Source organism: Netta rufina (assembly GCF_964035555.1).
Source record: "Netta rufina genome assembly, chromosome: 24".
NCBI classification, from domain to species: domain Eukaryota; kingdom Metazoa; phylum Chordata; class Aves; order Anseriformes; family Anatidae; genus Netta; species Netta rufina.
In genome coordinates, this window is record NC_140148.1 from 1,142,411 (window position 1) to 1,156,084 (window position 13,674).

A 13,674-nucleotide genomic window follows, 5' to 3' on the forward strand; every position below is an offset into this window, starting at 1 on the left:
CCGGACCCCCTGGGACAGCGGACACGGGCGCAGGGTGGCGGCTGCTGGTGTTTATTGACCCCACCGGTAACCGGTGCTGGGGGACCGCGCTGCTGCCGTGCTCCTTCTCGAGTCCTGCCTGCGTCCCGGTTCGGCCGTGCTTGCTGCCGGTGCACTGGGAGAGCCTCACGGTGGCAGTGGTGGCCCACGGGAGCTGGGCTTTAGAGGTCGTCCTGTGGAAAGGGACACGGAGCAAAGTGGGACGGGGCCGGTAGCGGCCGTCCGGTGCTGCCCGGGAGCGTCCCTGCAGCGGGGATGGCAACCGGGGGGAGCACAGCACCAGAGGCTCCTGCAGCGCCCGGGGAAGGCAGCTCGGGGCTCTACTCACGTCCAGGTCGTCCATGGTCGGGGCAGGGCCCTTGTCTGTGACCTTCTGCAGGAGCTGGATGGGGAACAAAGGTCTGTTGTGGGCACTCTGCGTGTCCGGCTTCCCCCTGCCTCCCCGAGCACCCAGCCCGCCCTTCGCCGGGCTCACCTCGGCGTACTCCTCCACCATGGCCCTCTCCACCTCCTCGTCCCCTTCCCAGTCTCGCCAGTTGTCGAAGTCCACGGAGAGCCAAGCTGGCTGCGGGCAGAGAGAGCAGACCTTGAGGGAGGGAGCAGCGCAGAGGGGACCTGGTGGCCCTGAAGTCGCAGGGAGCGAGCACTGGGTGCTGCTCCCGAACAGCACGAGGGCTGGGCAGGCGTGGGAGAACGTCCCTGCGTCTGCAAGGACCGATCCTGACCCTGCCCACGTTGAGGGACAGGGATGCCAGAGGGCAGAGGTGGGCTGGCAGGCAGCGGGAGGCATTCCTGGCTCGTGGGGGTGCCCCAGGGGGTCCATCCTGGGGGCAGGTAGAGCCCAGGATGCCAGCGTGCTGGAGACAGGCAGCCCCCCGGGCTCTCCTTACTGCAGGATGCCACACGCACCTTGATGTTCTCCTTGGTGATACGGGGCCACGCCACTTTCTCCTTCCACTTCCTTATGAAGCACGTGATGGAGCGATCAGAGCGCTTGTCCTGTGAGTCCTGCCAAGAGATGGGGGTGCCTCACCTCAGGGCCTGCCAGACTCCTCTCTAATCCACTGCAGGCACAGGCTCAGCCACTCCCAGGCTGTGGGACACAGCACCAGAAGGGCTGTTTGTGGCTCAGCACCATGCTGCTAGTGACAGACCCAAGCTCAGGGCTCCCAGCCTTGTGCTTGCTCCACTCGAACTCTCAGGAAACAGCCAGGATTCAACTCAAAGCAGTGCTGCTCGTGGCATCACGGGCCGCGTTCAATTCTAAGCCTGCCACAGGCTGCCAGGGAACAGTTTGCTGGGGAGGTCTCACCTTGGAGTTCACCCTGCCGTACAGGTTGATCTCATTGTAGAACTCCACTCCATCGGCATTTTTGCAGCTGCCAAAACACAAGCACTTGTTTTAGGACGGGGCTGAGGCCGCAAACCACAAGCTCTTACAGGGTCCTCCCTGTCCCCTCAAACCTCCCCAGTCCAGGGGCTCGTGAAGCAGCAGCAGCTGACCTGAACACCACCCGGTGATCCTCGATGACGACTTTAACATCTCTGCTGTCCTCCACGCAGAACTCCAGGAAGACATACCGCGGGCGGTCGTACCACAGCGTCTTTGCGTGCTGCCTGTCAAAACACAAGCACAGCGGGCATTTCCGTGATGCCTTTGGCCTGGCAGCACCAGGCCGGGACCGTGCGTGAGGTATGAGACAGGGATTTGGGGCTGGGCCGTGTTTGTCCCAGTGAATGCCAACAGGGTCTGCGCTGCGGGGCCGGTTATCGCAGAACCACAGAATCATCTAGGTTGGAAGAAACCTCCAATCTTCCACTATAACTCTCTCCATGAACCTCCTGGACTGCTCCCTCTGAGCTGTATGGCATTTCCAGGATATGTCTGGGACGCTGAAGTCCCCCACGAGGACGAGAGCTGAGGATTTCACAACTTTTGCCAGCTGCCTGTAGCTGATTCCTCATCTGTCTCCTCATCCTGGCTTGGCTTTAAAGCTTAGTGACACGGTTTAGTGGAGGGCTTGGTAGTGTCAGGTCAGAGGCTGGACTCGGTGATCGTGGAGGTCTCTTCCAACCTCGATGATTCTGGGATTCGAAGATCACCGAGTCCAACCTCTGACCTAACGTGTTCAGTCGTCCACTGAACCATGTCACTGAGCTCTACGTCTAAATGTCTTTTAAAGACCTTCAGGGATGGGGATTTGGCCACTTCCCTGGGCAGCATATTCCAACGCCTCACAACCCTTTTGGTAAAGAAGTTCTTCCTAATATCCAACCTAAGCCTCACCTAACAACCTCTTCTCTTCCTAATATCCACATTAAACCTCCCCTGGCACACCTTTAGCCCGTTCCCCTTCGTCCTGTCACCGGGCACACGGGAGCACAGCCCAAACCCCCCCCTACAGCCCCCTTTGGGGTTCCTGTGGGGTGCGATGGGGTCCCCCCTGTCACCTCTTCCCGTGAGCTTTCTTCTCCATCTCCAGTCCCCCCCCCTCAGCCTCGCCGCCCTTCTCCGGACCCTTTTTAGCCCCTCCACGTCCTTTTTGTGGCGATGGCCCCAAACCCGACTACCCACGGCTCCCCCCGGGACCGGTCCCGGTACCGGGACGTGCCCTGTCCCGCTCCCCATTTCCCCAAACCCCCCCCCACGTCCCCGCTGCTCTCCCCGGCTCCGTCCCGTGCCCGTTCCCACCTCGCCATGTCCGAGCCCGGCCCCGCCCCGAGCTATTCGGGACCGGGGGGCACCGGAGGGGGGGAGGGGGACCGGGGGGGGGGCGGGGGTGAGCTCGGTGCCAACGGGGACCGAGCCGAGCCGCGAGGGGGCGCTGTGAGGGGGAGCGGGGGGGGGGGGCTCCGGTACCGCGCAGGCCCCGAGCACCGGGAGGCAGGAGGAGGGGGGGGGGAGGGCACAAAATGGCGGCGGCGCCGCGCCGGTAGCAGCGCCATGGAGGCGGAGGGGGGACCGGGGGGGCCGGGGGAGCGCTGGGCGCCGGTGGGCGCCGTGACGGTGGAGGAGGAGGAAGAAGAGGAGGAGGAGGAAGAGGAGGAGGAGGCGGCGGGGTCGCCGCGGTCGGTGCCGCGGTTGCGGGCGGAGCGGCGCCGGTTGCACGGGGCGCTGCTGGCGCTGGCCTCGCATTTCGCTCAGGTGCAATTCCGCCTGAGGCAGGTGGCGAGGGCCGGGCCGGGCGAGCAGCAGCGCCTGATCCGGGAGCTGGAGGATTTCGCCTTCCGTGGCTGCCCTGCGCCCCTCGCCCACGGTCTCGGGGACGGCCCGGTGAGCGCTTGGGGGGGGGGGGGGAAGGCGCCGAAGGGAACGGGCACCGAGCACGGTGACGGGACGGGGAGGGGGGGGGGAACTAAAGAGAGCGGGTTTGGGTCAGGTATGAGGAAGAAATGCCTTAAATTTCACCCAAGGGGCATGGTTTGGTGGGTGGTGTTGGTGTTGGGGTGGTGCTTGGACTGGGTGATCTCGGAGGGGTTTTCTTAACCCTAATTAGTGTCAAATCGTTAGTTGTGAGGGTGCTGGTGCGAGCTGGAGGAGCTTTGGGTGCCTCTTCCCGGCAGGGCTCAAAGCCAGGTTGGACGTGGCTTTGGGCAACCTGAGCTAGAGGCAGGCATCGTGCCCACGGCAGGGGGGTAGAACAAAATGAGCTTCACCATCCCTTCCAGCCCAGGCAGTTCTGGGATTCAATGATTTGTTTAAAATCCAGTTAGTTGCAGCTTTGCTCCTGCCTGCTGCTGACAGAGGTGAGCGGCTGTCGTGGCCGCCCAGCAAAGCTCCGTCCAGAGGCACCGTGCCCCTCCCAGGGTGCGGCAGGCTCCAGGTAGACAGCGAGCAGGCAGACAGCTCTGCGGGAAGCTCGGTCGCAGGAGCTTTCACCCACTGAAGCCAGCTGGCTGGGACAGCCCTTAAAACACCCAGCTCTGAGATAAGGCAAAAGCTCAGCTCGGTGTGATGCTGACATTCGGCAGCGTCTCGGAGGATCTTTGGTGCCCAGGCGTTACGTGGGTGCTTGGAGCAGTGTGTGCTGTGTTCCAGCCCCACACCATGGGGCTTGGCTGTGGGAGGTTTGAAGAGATCCTTCTGTCAGATGAGCTGATGTGACACTCTCTCCTCGATGTGCACACACACCTTTCTCTTGAGGTGGCTTGTAGCGTTCCGTAGTTAATTGCATGAGCTGAAGGAAATTCTCTTCATGCCATGATGCTGTTCTCTGTCGACGCTAAATGTTTAATTTAGTTTACTGGTAACTTTTTTCAGAGTGAACAGGAGAAGCAGGAGCGAATTGAGGTGCAGAAGGAAAAGCAGAGAGAGCTGATCTTGCAGCTGAAGACACAGCTGGATGACCTGGAGACGTTTGCTTACCAAGAGGGCAGCTACGACTCTCTGCCACAGTCTGTGGTTATGGAAAGACAACGGGTAAGGCTCGTGAAGTCATTCTGCACGTGCTTATCCTTAGGATTTGTGAGCCTCTTAAGGACTGGCCAAATCCTCCGTTCCGTATTTCTCACTGGCAGCTGTAGTTAGCTGTATTAATAGTTAGTGTGCGTGCATAAATGTGATCCTGTCATCTCTTGTAATTTTCAACGTATAACAAAGGAGCCTGTTGCCAAGGTAGTGAATGGAGTATTTTAGAGCTCGTGGGCAGCTGCGTCGCACGGTGAGATCATGCTACTGATTGGTGTTTCGTAGATGATTATAGATGAGCTGATAAAGAAGCTGGACATGGACTTGAGTGCGGACATCGCAACGCTCTCTCCAGAGGAATTGCGACAGCGTGTGGATGCTGCCATAGCACAGATTGTTAATCCGGCCAGGGTGAAGGAGCAGCTGGTGGAACAACTGAAGACGCAAATAAGGGACCTTGAAATGTTCATCAACTTCATTCAGGGTCAGTGCTCAGTTTTTAGATGAGCGGATTGTATTGTTTTGTAATTCCCTGGCATAGTTATGAGGAGGAAGGCCACAGATGTCAGAGGATGGATGTAGGAATGCTGCCTGGGTCATGGGGAAGTACAGATCTCTGAGCTGGTGGTGGGGAGAATGAGACTGACAAGGAAGGTGCAAGGTGGTCTAAGGGAATCTTGACCTTAGTTGTTGGGATACGCAGTTTAAACTCACAATTGTAAAGTAATGGTGTGAAACTCTTCTTCCAGATGAAGTCGGAAGCCCTGGTAAGGCAGAAGATGGACACTGTGAGTGCACAGGTAGAAAGGACGGTGGTGGCTCCTGTAAACCAAATACCCGGTCTTCTGGAAGCAGAGGTAGGCACTGCTTGGCTTGGAGCCTCTCTTCCTGCTGTAGCTCATTTGAGGTTCATTGGGCATGAACCAGCATCCTGTCACGTTAGCCTGTTTTGGGTCTGTTATCTTCAAACTACCCATTTGATATTATACTGTCTAAAGGCTGATCGCTATCTTCTCTTCGGTTGTACTGCCCACCAGAAAAAGCTGCTGTAAGATTTCTTCTCTGTAAGTGATTTAAGACAGATCTGATTGTTGAGAATGGACCGTTGAAAAGTTTGCTTTTTCTGGTTGGGTTCAGCGCTTTGCAACTAGAGAAAGTGCCATCGGTCCTACTGACAGCAGCTCCCGAGGAAAGTCTCTGGTGGAGGAGGAGCAGATGTGTACTCCCCCTGTGTATATGACAGAGCAGGGATGTTGGTCTGCTCAGCAATGAAGGTCTCACTCCTTAATGAAAGTATTTTTTTCCTCTTTTTCTAACCTGATCAGTGAACCCAGAAGACGCCAGAAAGATGCGAGAAACGGGCCTGCACCTCATGCGTCGCATGCTTGCTGTGCTGCAGATATTTGCTGTTAGTCAGTTTGGTTGTGCTACCGGTCAGATTCCTCGGTCCCTCTGGCAGAAAGACCAAGCCAACAAGGACTATTCCCCCTTAATTAAGAAACTGGAGCTGTCGGTGGACCGGGTGAGGCAGCTAGCCATGAAACACCAGCAGGAAGACCACGTTATCAGTTCCTCCGACCTGCAGGATATTCCCTTAGGAGGGAGAGATGAGCTGACTCTGGCTGTGCGGAAGGAGCTGACCATTGCTTTACGAGACCTGATGGCTCACGGGCTCTACGCCTCTTCGCAAGGGATGAGCCTGGTGTTGGCACCCATCGCGTGCTTGATTCCCGCGTTCACCTCCTCGCCGCAGACGATGCATCCCTGGGAGCTCTTTGTGAAGTATTACAACGCTAAGAACGGACAAGCCTTTGTGGAGTCTCCAGCTCGCAAGCTCTCCCAGTCCTTTGCCTTGCCTGTGACAGGAGTCGCCATCACCCCGAAACAGAGCCTGCTGACGGCCATACACACTGTCCTCACTGAGCACGACCCCTTCAAGCGCAGCGCGGACTCGGAACTGAAAGCTCTGGTGTGTATGGCGCTGAATGAGCAGCGCCTGGTCTCCTGGGTAAATCTCATCTGCAAATCCGGAGCTCTGGTACAATCTCACTACCAGCCGTGGAGCTACATGGCAAACACGGGCTTTGAGAGTGCGCTCAACATCCTCAGTCGCCTGAGCAACTTGAAGTTCAACCTCCCAGTTGACCTGGCCGTCCGGCAGCTGAAAAACATCAAAGATGCTTTTTGATGTATTTTTATTCTAGATCATCCACTTTTCCACAAGTAGGCAGCTGTTGGGCTCCAGAAGCCTGGCTTTTTTTTAAAGACCAAATTTGGCTCTGTAAAATTTATATCTGCTTTTAGGGAAAATCTTGCGGTGTCCTGATGCTGGAGGTTGGGTGCAGTACGGCACCCCACCCTGCCCTCACGCAGTTCTGAATAGCAAAACTGGCGAGCAGATGCTACTGCACGTGCTATGCCAGATGCTGGCTGGATGTGGTCGAAGCCTGACCACGGAGCCTGTATGTGGGAGAAGCCCCTTACAGGAGGCCACAGCCGAGCTCCTGTGCTCTATCTGCACGGTTATTTCTCAAAACCCGTGGTCTGAGCGATGCCACAGTGAGCCAGCTCTGCCAGGAAGAGCGGGCAGCCCAGCACCAGGAGTTGAGCTGCTTATTTTGCAGCTGCTCGGGGCCGTGATTTGCTTTCCCCGGTGCAAACATACAAGAAAATTGGGGACAAATCCTGCTGAGGCACCGGGACCCTGCATCTCCTGCGCTGGTGGCTCAGAAACCCAGAGCACCAGCGATGTTCTTCACGCTGCCGGGTGAGGGGCTGACGTTCAGGCTGCTCCCTGCAGAAATCCCAAAAACTGCTTTTTTTGAAGCTTTTTGTGCGGAGCCCGGAGCACCGGCGGTGTGGTGCTCCCTAGCGGCTGCGTTAATCGCTTTGGCAAGCCTGCGCGGGGGGAAAATGCGTTTCCAGCTGCTCCGTTTTAATTCGTGTCGGTTCCTAGCCTTCGTGCCGCTAGCGCGCTCGTTGACTTTTTGTGGTTATTTATAATCAGAGTTTAATTTATCTGTAACTCCTGGGGGGGGGGGCGGGGGGAAAGGGAGGCTGTGCTTGGTGTAATGGCAGCACCTCTGGGCGCGGGCTGCGACCGGTTCTGAAATGAAATGGGTGAGCAAACGGCTGCCTCCGTGTCTGCCTTCGTGCCGGCCCCGCCGCCACCGGGGGCACCGGGGGAGGCCTGAGGCCTGCAGCAGGCCCGGGCCCGTTGCCTAGCAACCGCGGCGCCGCTCTGCGCATGCGCGACCCGCCTCGCGGCGCCCTGAAGCGGAAGTGACGTCGGGTGAAAGGACGCCGGGCTTCCTTTTCCGGTCTGGGCGCCATCGCAGCGGCTGTGTCGGTGAGTGGGGTCCGGCGGCGCCATCCGTCGCCATCCGCGGCCCTCGGGCGCCATCCGCCGCCATCGCGGGGCCGGGGGCGGCCGGGGCCCTCCGCTGAGCGCCGCGCGCTGTGTCCGCAGAGATGGGCAAGTTTATGAAGCCGGGGAAGGTGGTGCTGGTGCTCGCCGGCCGCTACTCGGGTCGCAAGGCCGTCATCGTCAAGGTGAGCGCGGGGCCGGCCTGCGGGGGGCCTGCGGGGCCGTCCCCTCCCTCCCCCGCTCCTGGCTCTGTCCCGGATCCCCGCTCCCGGCCGGTTCTGGGCAGCGGCTGAGAGCCCCGCGGCGCTGCCGGCCCGTGCCGGTGTCGGTGCCTTTGGGGGGCTTCCCGAGGGGGCTGGCGCTCGGCGGGGCCCATCGCGGGGCGGGCGGTGTGTTTCAGAACATCGATGATGGCACCTCCGACCGGCCCTACAGCCACGCACTGGTGGCGGGCATCGACCGCTACCCGCGGAAGGTGACGGCGGCGATGGGCAAGAAGAAGATAGCGAAGAGGTCCAAGATCAAGTCGTTCGTGAAGGTTTACAACTACAACCACCTGATGCCCACCCGGTGAGTGCGGTGGCTTCGGTGGGACCTGGAGGCTGCTGGTGGCAGGAGCAGAGGAGCAGCGTTGTGTGCTCTCAGCGGCTGCAGCTCTCGTGTGTTCTCTTTGCAAAGTGCTGGGAGGTGTTGAGGGTCTGGCTTGTGTGGTTGAATGAGTGTGAGGCATACACTGTGTGGAAACAACCCGGCAGGTTGTAAAGCTGATGTGAGAGCAGCAAGCTGCTGAAATCCCCAGCTGGTTCTTCACTCCAGCCACCTTCAGCCTTAGCTGATCTTGGGATGTCAGTGGAAGAACCCTAAAAGCAGTCAGGATGGGGTTGTGACAGCTCTTATGGCCCAGTAGTGGGTTTCCTGTTCAGTTGCAGCTGCTGCTGCATACAAAGTGCTGGACAGAGGAGCTTGTTCCTGTCACAAATTACCTTTTATGCATTGAGTTGAATGTCTTGATGCTTCGGTGGTTTGTTGACTACCAGAACTAAACTGATTTAAGTGCTCGAGCTCTTTAACCTGGCCCTAATTCAGGCATCTGACAGGTCTGGTTTGGGGCTGTGTTTTCACCCTTCATGGCCATCCGGTGGCTGTCTCACGCTGTGCTGCTCTCATCCAGGTATTCCGTTGACATTCCCCTGGACAAAACCGTTGTCAATAAGGATGTGTTCAGGGACCCCGCTCTGAAACGCAAAGCGAGGCGTGAAGCCAAGGTGAAGTTTGAGGAGAGGTGAGTTGGAAACTCCTCATGGCACCAGCGCTTGCTGGAGGACTTGGTGAGGTTGTGCCAGAGCCCTGCTCGAGCCCTGGATCAGACACTTCTGCTCCAACTTCCTCGAGCGTGCTTTTGGGGTGGATTATTTCTCTCCTGGTGTGTTTGCTCAGCCTCATGAGTGAGAACCTACATTTCACTGAGAGCAGGAGCAGCTTGGGAGCAGCACTCAGCTGGTGGGGGCGTTTATTTTGCTGCTGCTGCTTTGTGCCCACGGAGGCGGGGCTGTTCCAGTGCCACACGCTGATCTCTCATGTCGTGGTGCCTCGTGGCCATCGGGTGCATGTCCCTAGGCTCAGCGTGACAGGGCTGTGCTGGTGCTTTGCCCACAGCCTTTTGACATCAACACCTCTTGGTTTCCGCATTTGCTTCAGAAACTCCAATGAAGGGAGTTTTAAAGCACAAATAAATCCAAACAAAGCGTCCGGTGGAACCGCCCCGCGCTGCTCTCCCCCTCCTCGGTGTGAGCACTGCTGCAGTGGGGCTGTCCTTCATGAAATGATTTAATGAGGGAAATCTGCAGGGTGTTACTTCCATGGGGTCTTCAGCTTTTTAAGGAAGGTTCAGTCGGCAAAGTGGGGTGCAGAGAGCAGGCGAAGTACTTGTGGGTGAGGGGTGTGCGGCGTTTTCCCTGACTAGGACACGGACGGAGCAGGTGCCTGTTTGATGCTGTCCCTACCCCAGCAGTCTCTCTAATGGCTGTGTTCTTTCTCTTTCAGGTACAAGACGGGCAAGAACAAGTGGTTCTTCCAGAAGCTACGATTCTAAACTTGTAATAAGGCGGCGTCAATAAATGTTTATTAAAAACCATTTTGTTTTGCTGTACAAAACACTGGTGCAAGGCCCCTTTCCTGGTGGGGTAGGCTTGCTTTGCCTTCACATAAAAGAGGTGGGAAAGGAATTGCAGCCCGGGCAACCTTCTGAGACCTCAGGAGCATTTCAGGCTCTGAAGTAGGGTCGAACTGGGCTGCCTGCGGGACCATCCTGGGCCGTTTTCAGTAGGAGACAACCTTTTCCCCTCTTTTCCACTGCTGAAGCAGGATTTATGTTCTGTCCCTGCTGCTGTTGAAAGGTCTCGCCCCCCAAAACTCAGCTCCTCCCTGAGAGGGCGAATTCCTTCTCCAACTCGCAGAGGGGAGAGGAATGGTGAATTCCAGCTGCTGCCTTTGCTTCTCCTGAGCATGGATCAGTCCCAGGAGCCCCCTACAACATTTTTTTGACCACCTCTGCACGCTACCGGCCAAGCGAGGCCATCCCCAGGGGTTCAAACCCCTCCCTGGCCGGGCTCGGGCTCACCGGGACAGCCCCGGAGGCGGAGCCGGGCTGAGGAAACGAAAGCGAAAGCAGCGGGGGCGGGCGGAGCGGCGGGGGAGGGCTCCCGGGGTGCCGGTGGGTCCGGCCCCGCCGCCCTTTTGCCATGGACTCGGAGGAGGTGACGGCTCCGTGCGGGGCTCCCGGGGTCGGGCCGAGCCCCGGGACCGGGCGGTGGGAGGGGAGAGGAAGGGTCCGGGGGGCTCGGGGAGCGCGGTTCTGACCCCCCCCTCGTCCTCCAGAGCTCCTTCGTGCGGCTGGAAGACCCCCAGGGCCTGCAGGACGGCGGCTCGGAGATGACCCCCGAGCAGCTCCGGCAGGAGATCGAGCGCTACAAGGTGCGGCCCCCGAGGGATGGGGGGGTCGGGTCGGATCCAGAGCTCTGGCACCGCCAGCCCAAAACCCCCCCGGCCTCCCTGGGCTGGAGCTGCCGCTCCTCGGAGCTTGTTGCCCCCCAAAACCGCCCCAGGCCCCGGGGATCGCTGGGTGCTCAGGTTTTTTGGTGGCGACTTTTCCCCCCCCCCGTCTCCTTGCAAGCTCCCTGCGTCGAGACGCCAGCAGATTTCTGGAGTTGTTTTTTTTCCAAGGAGTGCGATCTGTCAAAATGCTCCGCGAGAGGCAGGAGCGGTGGAGAGGGGGTGTTCGCGTGGATGAGAGCTCCTGGACCGGGCTGCGGGGTTGTGTTTGGGGTTGGAGGCGCAGTGGGGTCGGCAGGGTGCCCGTGTCTGATGGTCCCTCTGGCACAGGAGCTTTGTAGTGCTGTGGAGCAAGACAACGCCGCGCTACAAAAGGAAAAAGAAGAGACAGAGCAAAGGATACAAGAGGTGAAGAACATGAGAGAGCTCATCCAGGAAAATCTCCAGCAGCACAATCCTCTGGAAGATATAGTCCAGTCCCTCCAGGTGGGTGCTCAGAGGAATCCTCTCGGGCTTGGGAAGGTGGCAGCGGGCGGCCGGGCTCGCTGCTCTGCGGGGACTGGGATGCAGCAGGGGGTTTGTGGAGCAGCACGGGGGGGAAAATGAGTTCATGCTGGGGTGGCAGGAGGACGGGCTGCAGTAGAAAGCCGGGAGCCGTGGCAGGGCTGCAGGGAGCCAAGAAGAAAAGTGGCGTGGTTGGAGCTGAGTCCGAGCGCTTGGGTGAGAGAGCAGCGTAGCGCTGGGCTTCGTGGTGGTTCCCTTACTGCTCCCTGTTCCTTTCCTTCCAGTCCGAAATTTTTTTAGCGAAGGAGGAGGAGAGCGGACTGAAGCAGGAGAAGGAGATGTTGGAGGAGAAACTGGAAGAAATGAGGAAGAAGAGCTGGGAGGATCCGATGATGGTAACGGAGTGTGTGTGGGTGAGGGCTGCGAGCCAGGCTGCTGGTAAACGCAGCCGGGCAGCGTGATGCTGCTCTGCCAGTGCCACGAGTGATGGCTTTGGGGCTCTGGGCACAGCTGGATCCCAGGAGAGACCCTGCTAAGGCTCGCCAGCTGGTTGCTCTGAGCCTCCAGCTTGCTTCTCATCCGTGGATTGGGCCAGGCCCCGTGCAGGGTTCAGTCTCCTCCAGCTGCTGTGTGCTCTAACCTAGATGTTGCCTGCCCTGCCAGAGAGGAACCTGGTGTTTAAGGGACTCGTGACAGACAAGGAGGACACGAACAAGCTGATGCTCACCCCGCTGATCCGCTACCCTCTGCAGGGTGGCTCAGCTCTCATCACCTTTGAGAAGGCAGAGGGTAAGAGCGAGAAGAGCACTGCCACGGGCAGCAAAGCCAGCCCCATGCAAAGTTATACCCTTTCCCCAAGGCCTTTGCTGCTCCGTGCCCTGTCCTGCTGAGCCACCAGGCTGAGGGCTTTCCCTTTTCGCAGTGGCCCAGAGGGTGATCGAGGTGAAGGAGCACACGGTGGAGCTGAGCAACGGGGAGAGCCTGGAGGAGCTTGACCGCTGCCAAATGCGAGTGCAGGCGAGCCCGGTGGACGTGCTGCTGCCGTCCGCCCTGGAGGTACATCCCCAGGGCCTGCAGCTGCATCCTGCTCCGCCAATTCCTGGGCTGGGTCACTGCTACCAGCTCAGCCCAGCACGTCCGTGCTGCAGCTTTGTTTCTGCTCCCCGAGCTCTGCCCTGCTGGGGCTCTGACCGGCCCGTGCTGCTCGCAGATCGGGCTCGCTCGGAGCAGCAGGAGCATCCTGGTGTCCGGTCTGCCCAGCCGGGTCATCCCCGAGGAGATCCTGCTGGACAAGCTGGAGCTCTTCTTCAGCAAGACGAAGAATGGGGGCAGCGAGGTGGAGAGCAGGGAGTTCCTGGACGACTGCGGCCAGGTGGTGCTGACCTTCGTGCACGATGGAGGTGCGTGGGGAACAAGAGGGGAGCGATCCAGCCAGCTCCGGGGGGCACTGGTTGTCTCCTGAGAGCAGACGGAGCTGAGGCTCTGCAGGACGGGGATGGGACAGTTGGAGCTGGGCAGTTCCAGTCGTGGTGTCCGTGCCAGGAACATAACCAAGAGTTCAGCAGGGGCGTGGGGAGCTCAGGGCTTTTTTCTCCATCTGCAGTGGCTGAGCAGCTCATCGCTAGAGGGCAAGTCCAGGTGCCTATCGGGAAAGCAAAATACAAGCTCAAAATATCGCCCTACATGAGAGGACAGGTCACTAACATCCAGGTAAGACCACGCACCCCGCTGCAAAACAGCACCTGCAGGCTGGGGGCTCGTGGAGCTCTGCCCCCCGCAGCGCCGTGCAGCCCAGGGGTGTGAATTTTTGTAGGGTTTTGCCCCCTTTTAGGGTTCTGCCTCCCCTTGGGGCCTCGCAGCACGGGGCTGCTGCAGCCCAGCCCTGTTCTCTCCCCAGTTCCAGCCCTCCCGCTGCGCCAGGACCGTCCTGCTGTCGGGGATCCCCGACGTGCTGGCCGAGGAGCCCATGAGGGATGCTCTGGAGATCCACTTCCAGAAGGAGAGCCGTGGCGGGGGAGAGGTGGACACCTTGGGCTACGTGCCGGCGGGGCGCCGGGCGGTGGCTGTGTTCAGCGAGTAGCTGGGCTACCCCTGAGCACCGCCGGGGCGTGAAATGAGTGAATTTAATATTAAAAAGTGCCTGCGGGGAACTCCGTGTGTGTCGTGATGGGGATGGGGACGGGGACGGGGACAGGGACGGAGACGGGGATGGGGATGGGGACGGGGATGGGGACGGGGATCGGGATGGAGACGGGGTTGGGGATGGGGAAGGGATGGGGACGGGATGGGGACGGGGATGGTGGAA

The 13,674-nt window shown here is 59.3% G+C and overlaps 4 protein-coding genes across 4 annotated transcripts; 3 read left to right on the forward strand and 1 right to left on the reverse strand.

Annotated features, from left to right (window-relative positions):
* Positions 1-35: 35 nt before the first annotated feature.
* PTGES3L (prostaglandin E synthase 3 like) lies at positions 36-2,819 on the reverse strand. Its single transcript, XM_084300909.1, has 7 exons — positions 2,732-2,819; positions 1,543-1,656; positions 1,352-1,418; positions 949-1,047; positions 515-604; positions 368-421; positions 36-212 (listed from the first exon to the last, which is right to left on the reverse strand). Exons 1-7 carry the CDS (start codon positions 2,737-2,739, stop codon positions 201-203), a joined length of 444 nt encoding a protein of 147 aa, XP_084157035.1. The 5' UTR covers positions 2,740-2,819; the 3' UTR covers positions 36-200.
* Positions 2,820-2,983: 164 nt separating this feature from the next.
* On the forward strand, positions 2,984-7,462 carry RUNDC1 (RUN domain containing 1; the record flags this gene model as incomplete). The annotated part of the gene is made up of 5 exons (XM_084300950.1): positions 2,984-3,313; positions 4,301-4,459; positions 4,733-4,931; positions 5,197-5,304; positions 5,773-7,462. 5 exons carry the CDS (start codon positions 2,984-2,986, stop codon positions 6,633-6,635), a joined length of 1,659 nt encoding a protein of 552 aa, XP_084157076.1. The 3' UTR covers positions 6,636-7,462.
* Positions 7,463-7,724: 262 nt separating this feature from the next.
* On the forward strand, positions 7,725-9,948 carry RPL27 (ribosomal protein L27). Its single transcript, XM_084301356.1, has 5 exons — positions 7,725-7,796; positions 7,917-7,999; positions 8,215-8,384; positions 8,986-9,096; positions 9,858-9,948. The coding sequence occupies exons 2-5, from the start codon at positions 7,919-7,921 to the stop codon at positions 9,904-9,906; spliced, it is 411 nt and encodes a 136-aa protein (XP_084157482.1). The 5' UTR covers positions 7,725-7,796; positions 7,917-7,918; the 3' UTR covers positions 9,907-9,948.
* Positions 9,949-10,481: 533 nt separating this feature from the next.
* Positions 10,482-13,519, forward strand: IFI35 (interferon induced protein 35). The gene is made up of 9 exons (XM_084301035.1): positions 10,482-10,570; positions 10,692-10,787; positions 11,196-11,351; positions 11,654-11,764; positions 12,014-12,158; positions 12,292-12,425; positions 12,580-12,769; positions 12,973-13,079; positions 13,267-13,519. Exons 1-9 carry the CDS (start codon positions 10,556-10,558, stop codon positions 13,447-13,449), a joined length of 1,137 nt encoding a protein of 378 aa, XP_084157161.1. The 5' UTR covers positions 10,482-10,555; the 3' UTR covers positions 13,450-13,519.
* Positions 13,520-13,674: the final 155 nt, after the last annotated feature.

Bases quoted from the DNA above. Each gene is read 5' to 3' on its own strand.
- PTGES3L (XM_084300909.1), bottom strand. The intron at 1,419-1,542 runs GTCAGCTGCTGC...GTGTTTTGGCAG, and splicing joins GATCACCGGGTGGTGTTCAG to CTGCAAAAATGCCGATGGAG. The intron at 605-948 runs GTGCGTGTGGCA...CTCTGCCCGCAG, and splicing joins TCACCAAGGAGAACATCAAG to CCAGCTTGGCTCTCCGTGGA.
- RPL27 (XM_084301356.1), top strand. From the start codon at position 7,919: ATGGGCAAGTTTATGAAGCCGGGGAAGGTGGTGCTGGTGCTCGCCGGC. The intron at 8,000-8,214 runs GTGAGCGCGGGG...GGTGTGTTTCAG, and splicing joins GCAAGGCCGTCATCGTCAAG to AACATCGATGATGGCACCTC. The intron at 8,385-8,985 runs GTGAGTGCGGTG...GCTCTCATCCAG, and splicing joins AACCACCTGATGCCCACCCG to GTATTCCGTTGACATTCCCC.
- IFI35 (XM_084301035.1), top strand. The intron at 11,352-11,653 runs GTGGGTGCTCAG...CTTTCCTTCCAG, and splicing joins ATATAGTCCAGTCCCTCCAG to TCCGAAATTTTTTTAGCGAA. The intron at 13,080-13,266 runs GTAAGACCACGC...TTCTCTCCCCAG, and splicing joins GACAGGTCACTAACATCCAG to TTCCAGCCCTCCCGCTGCGC.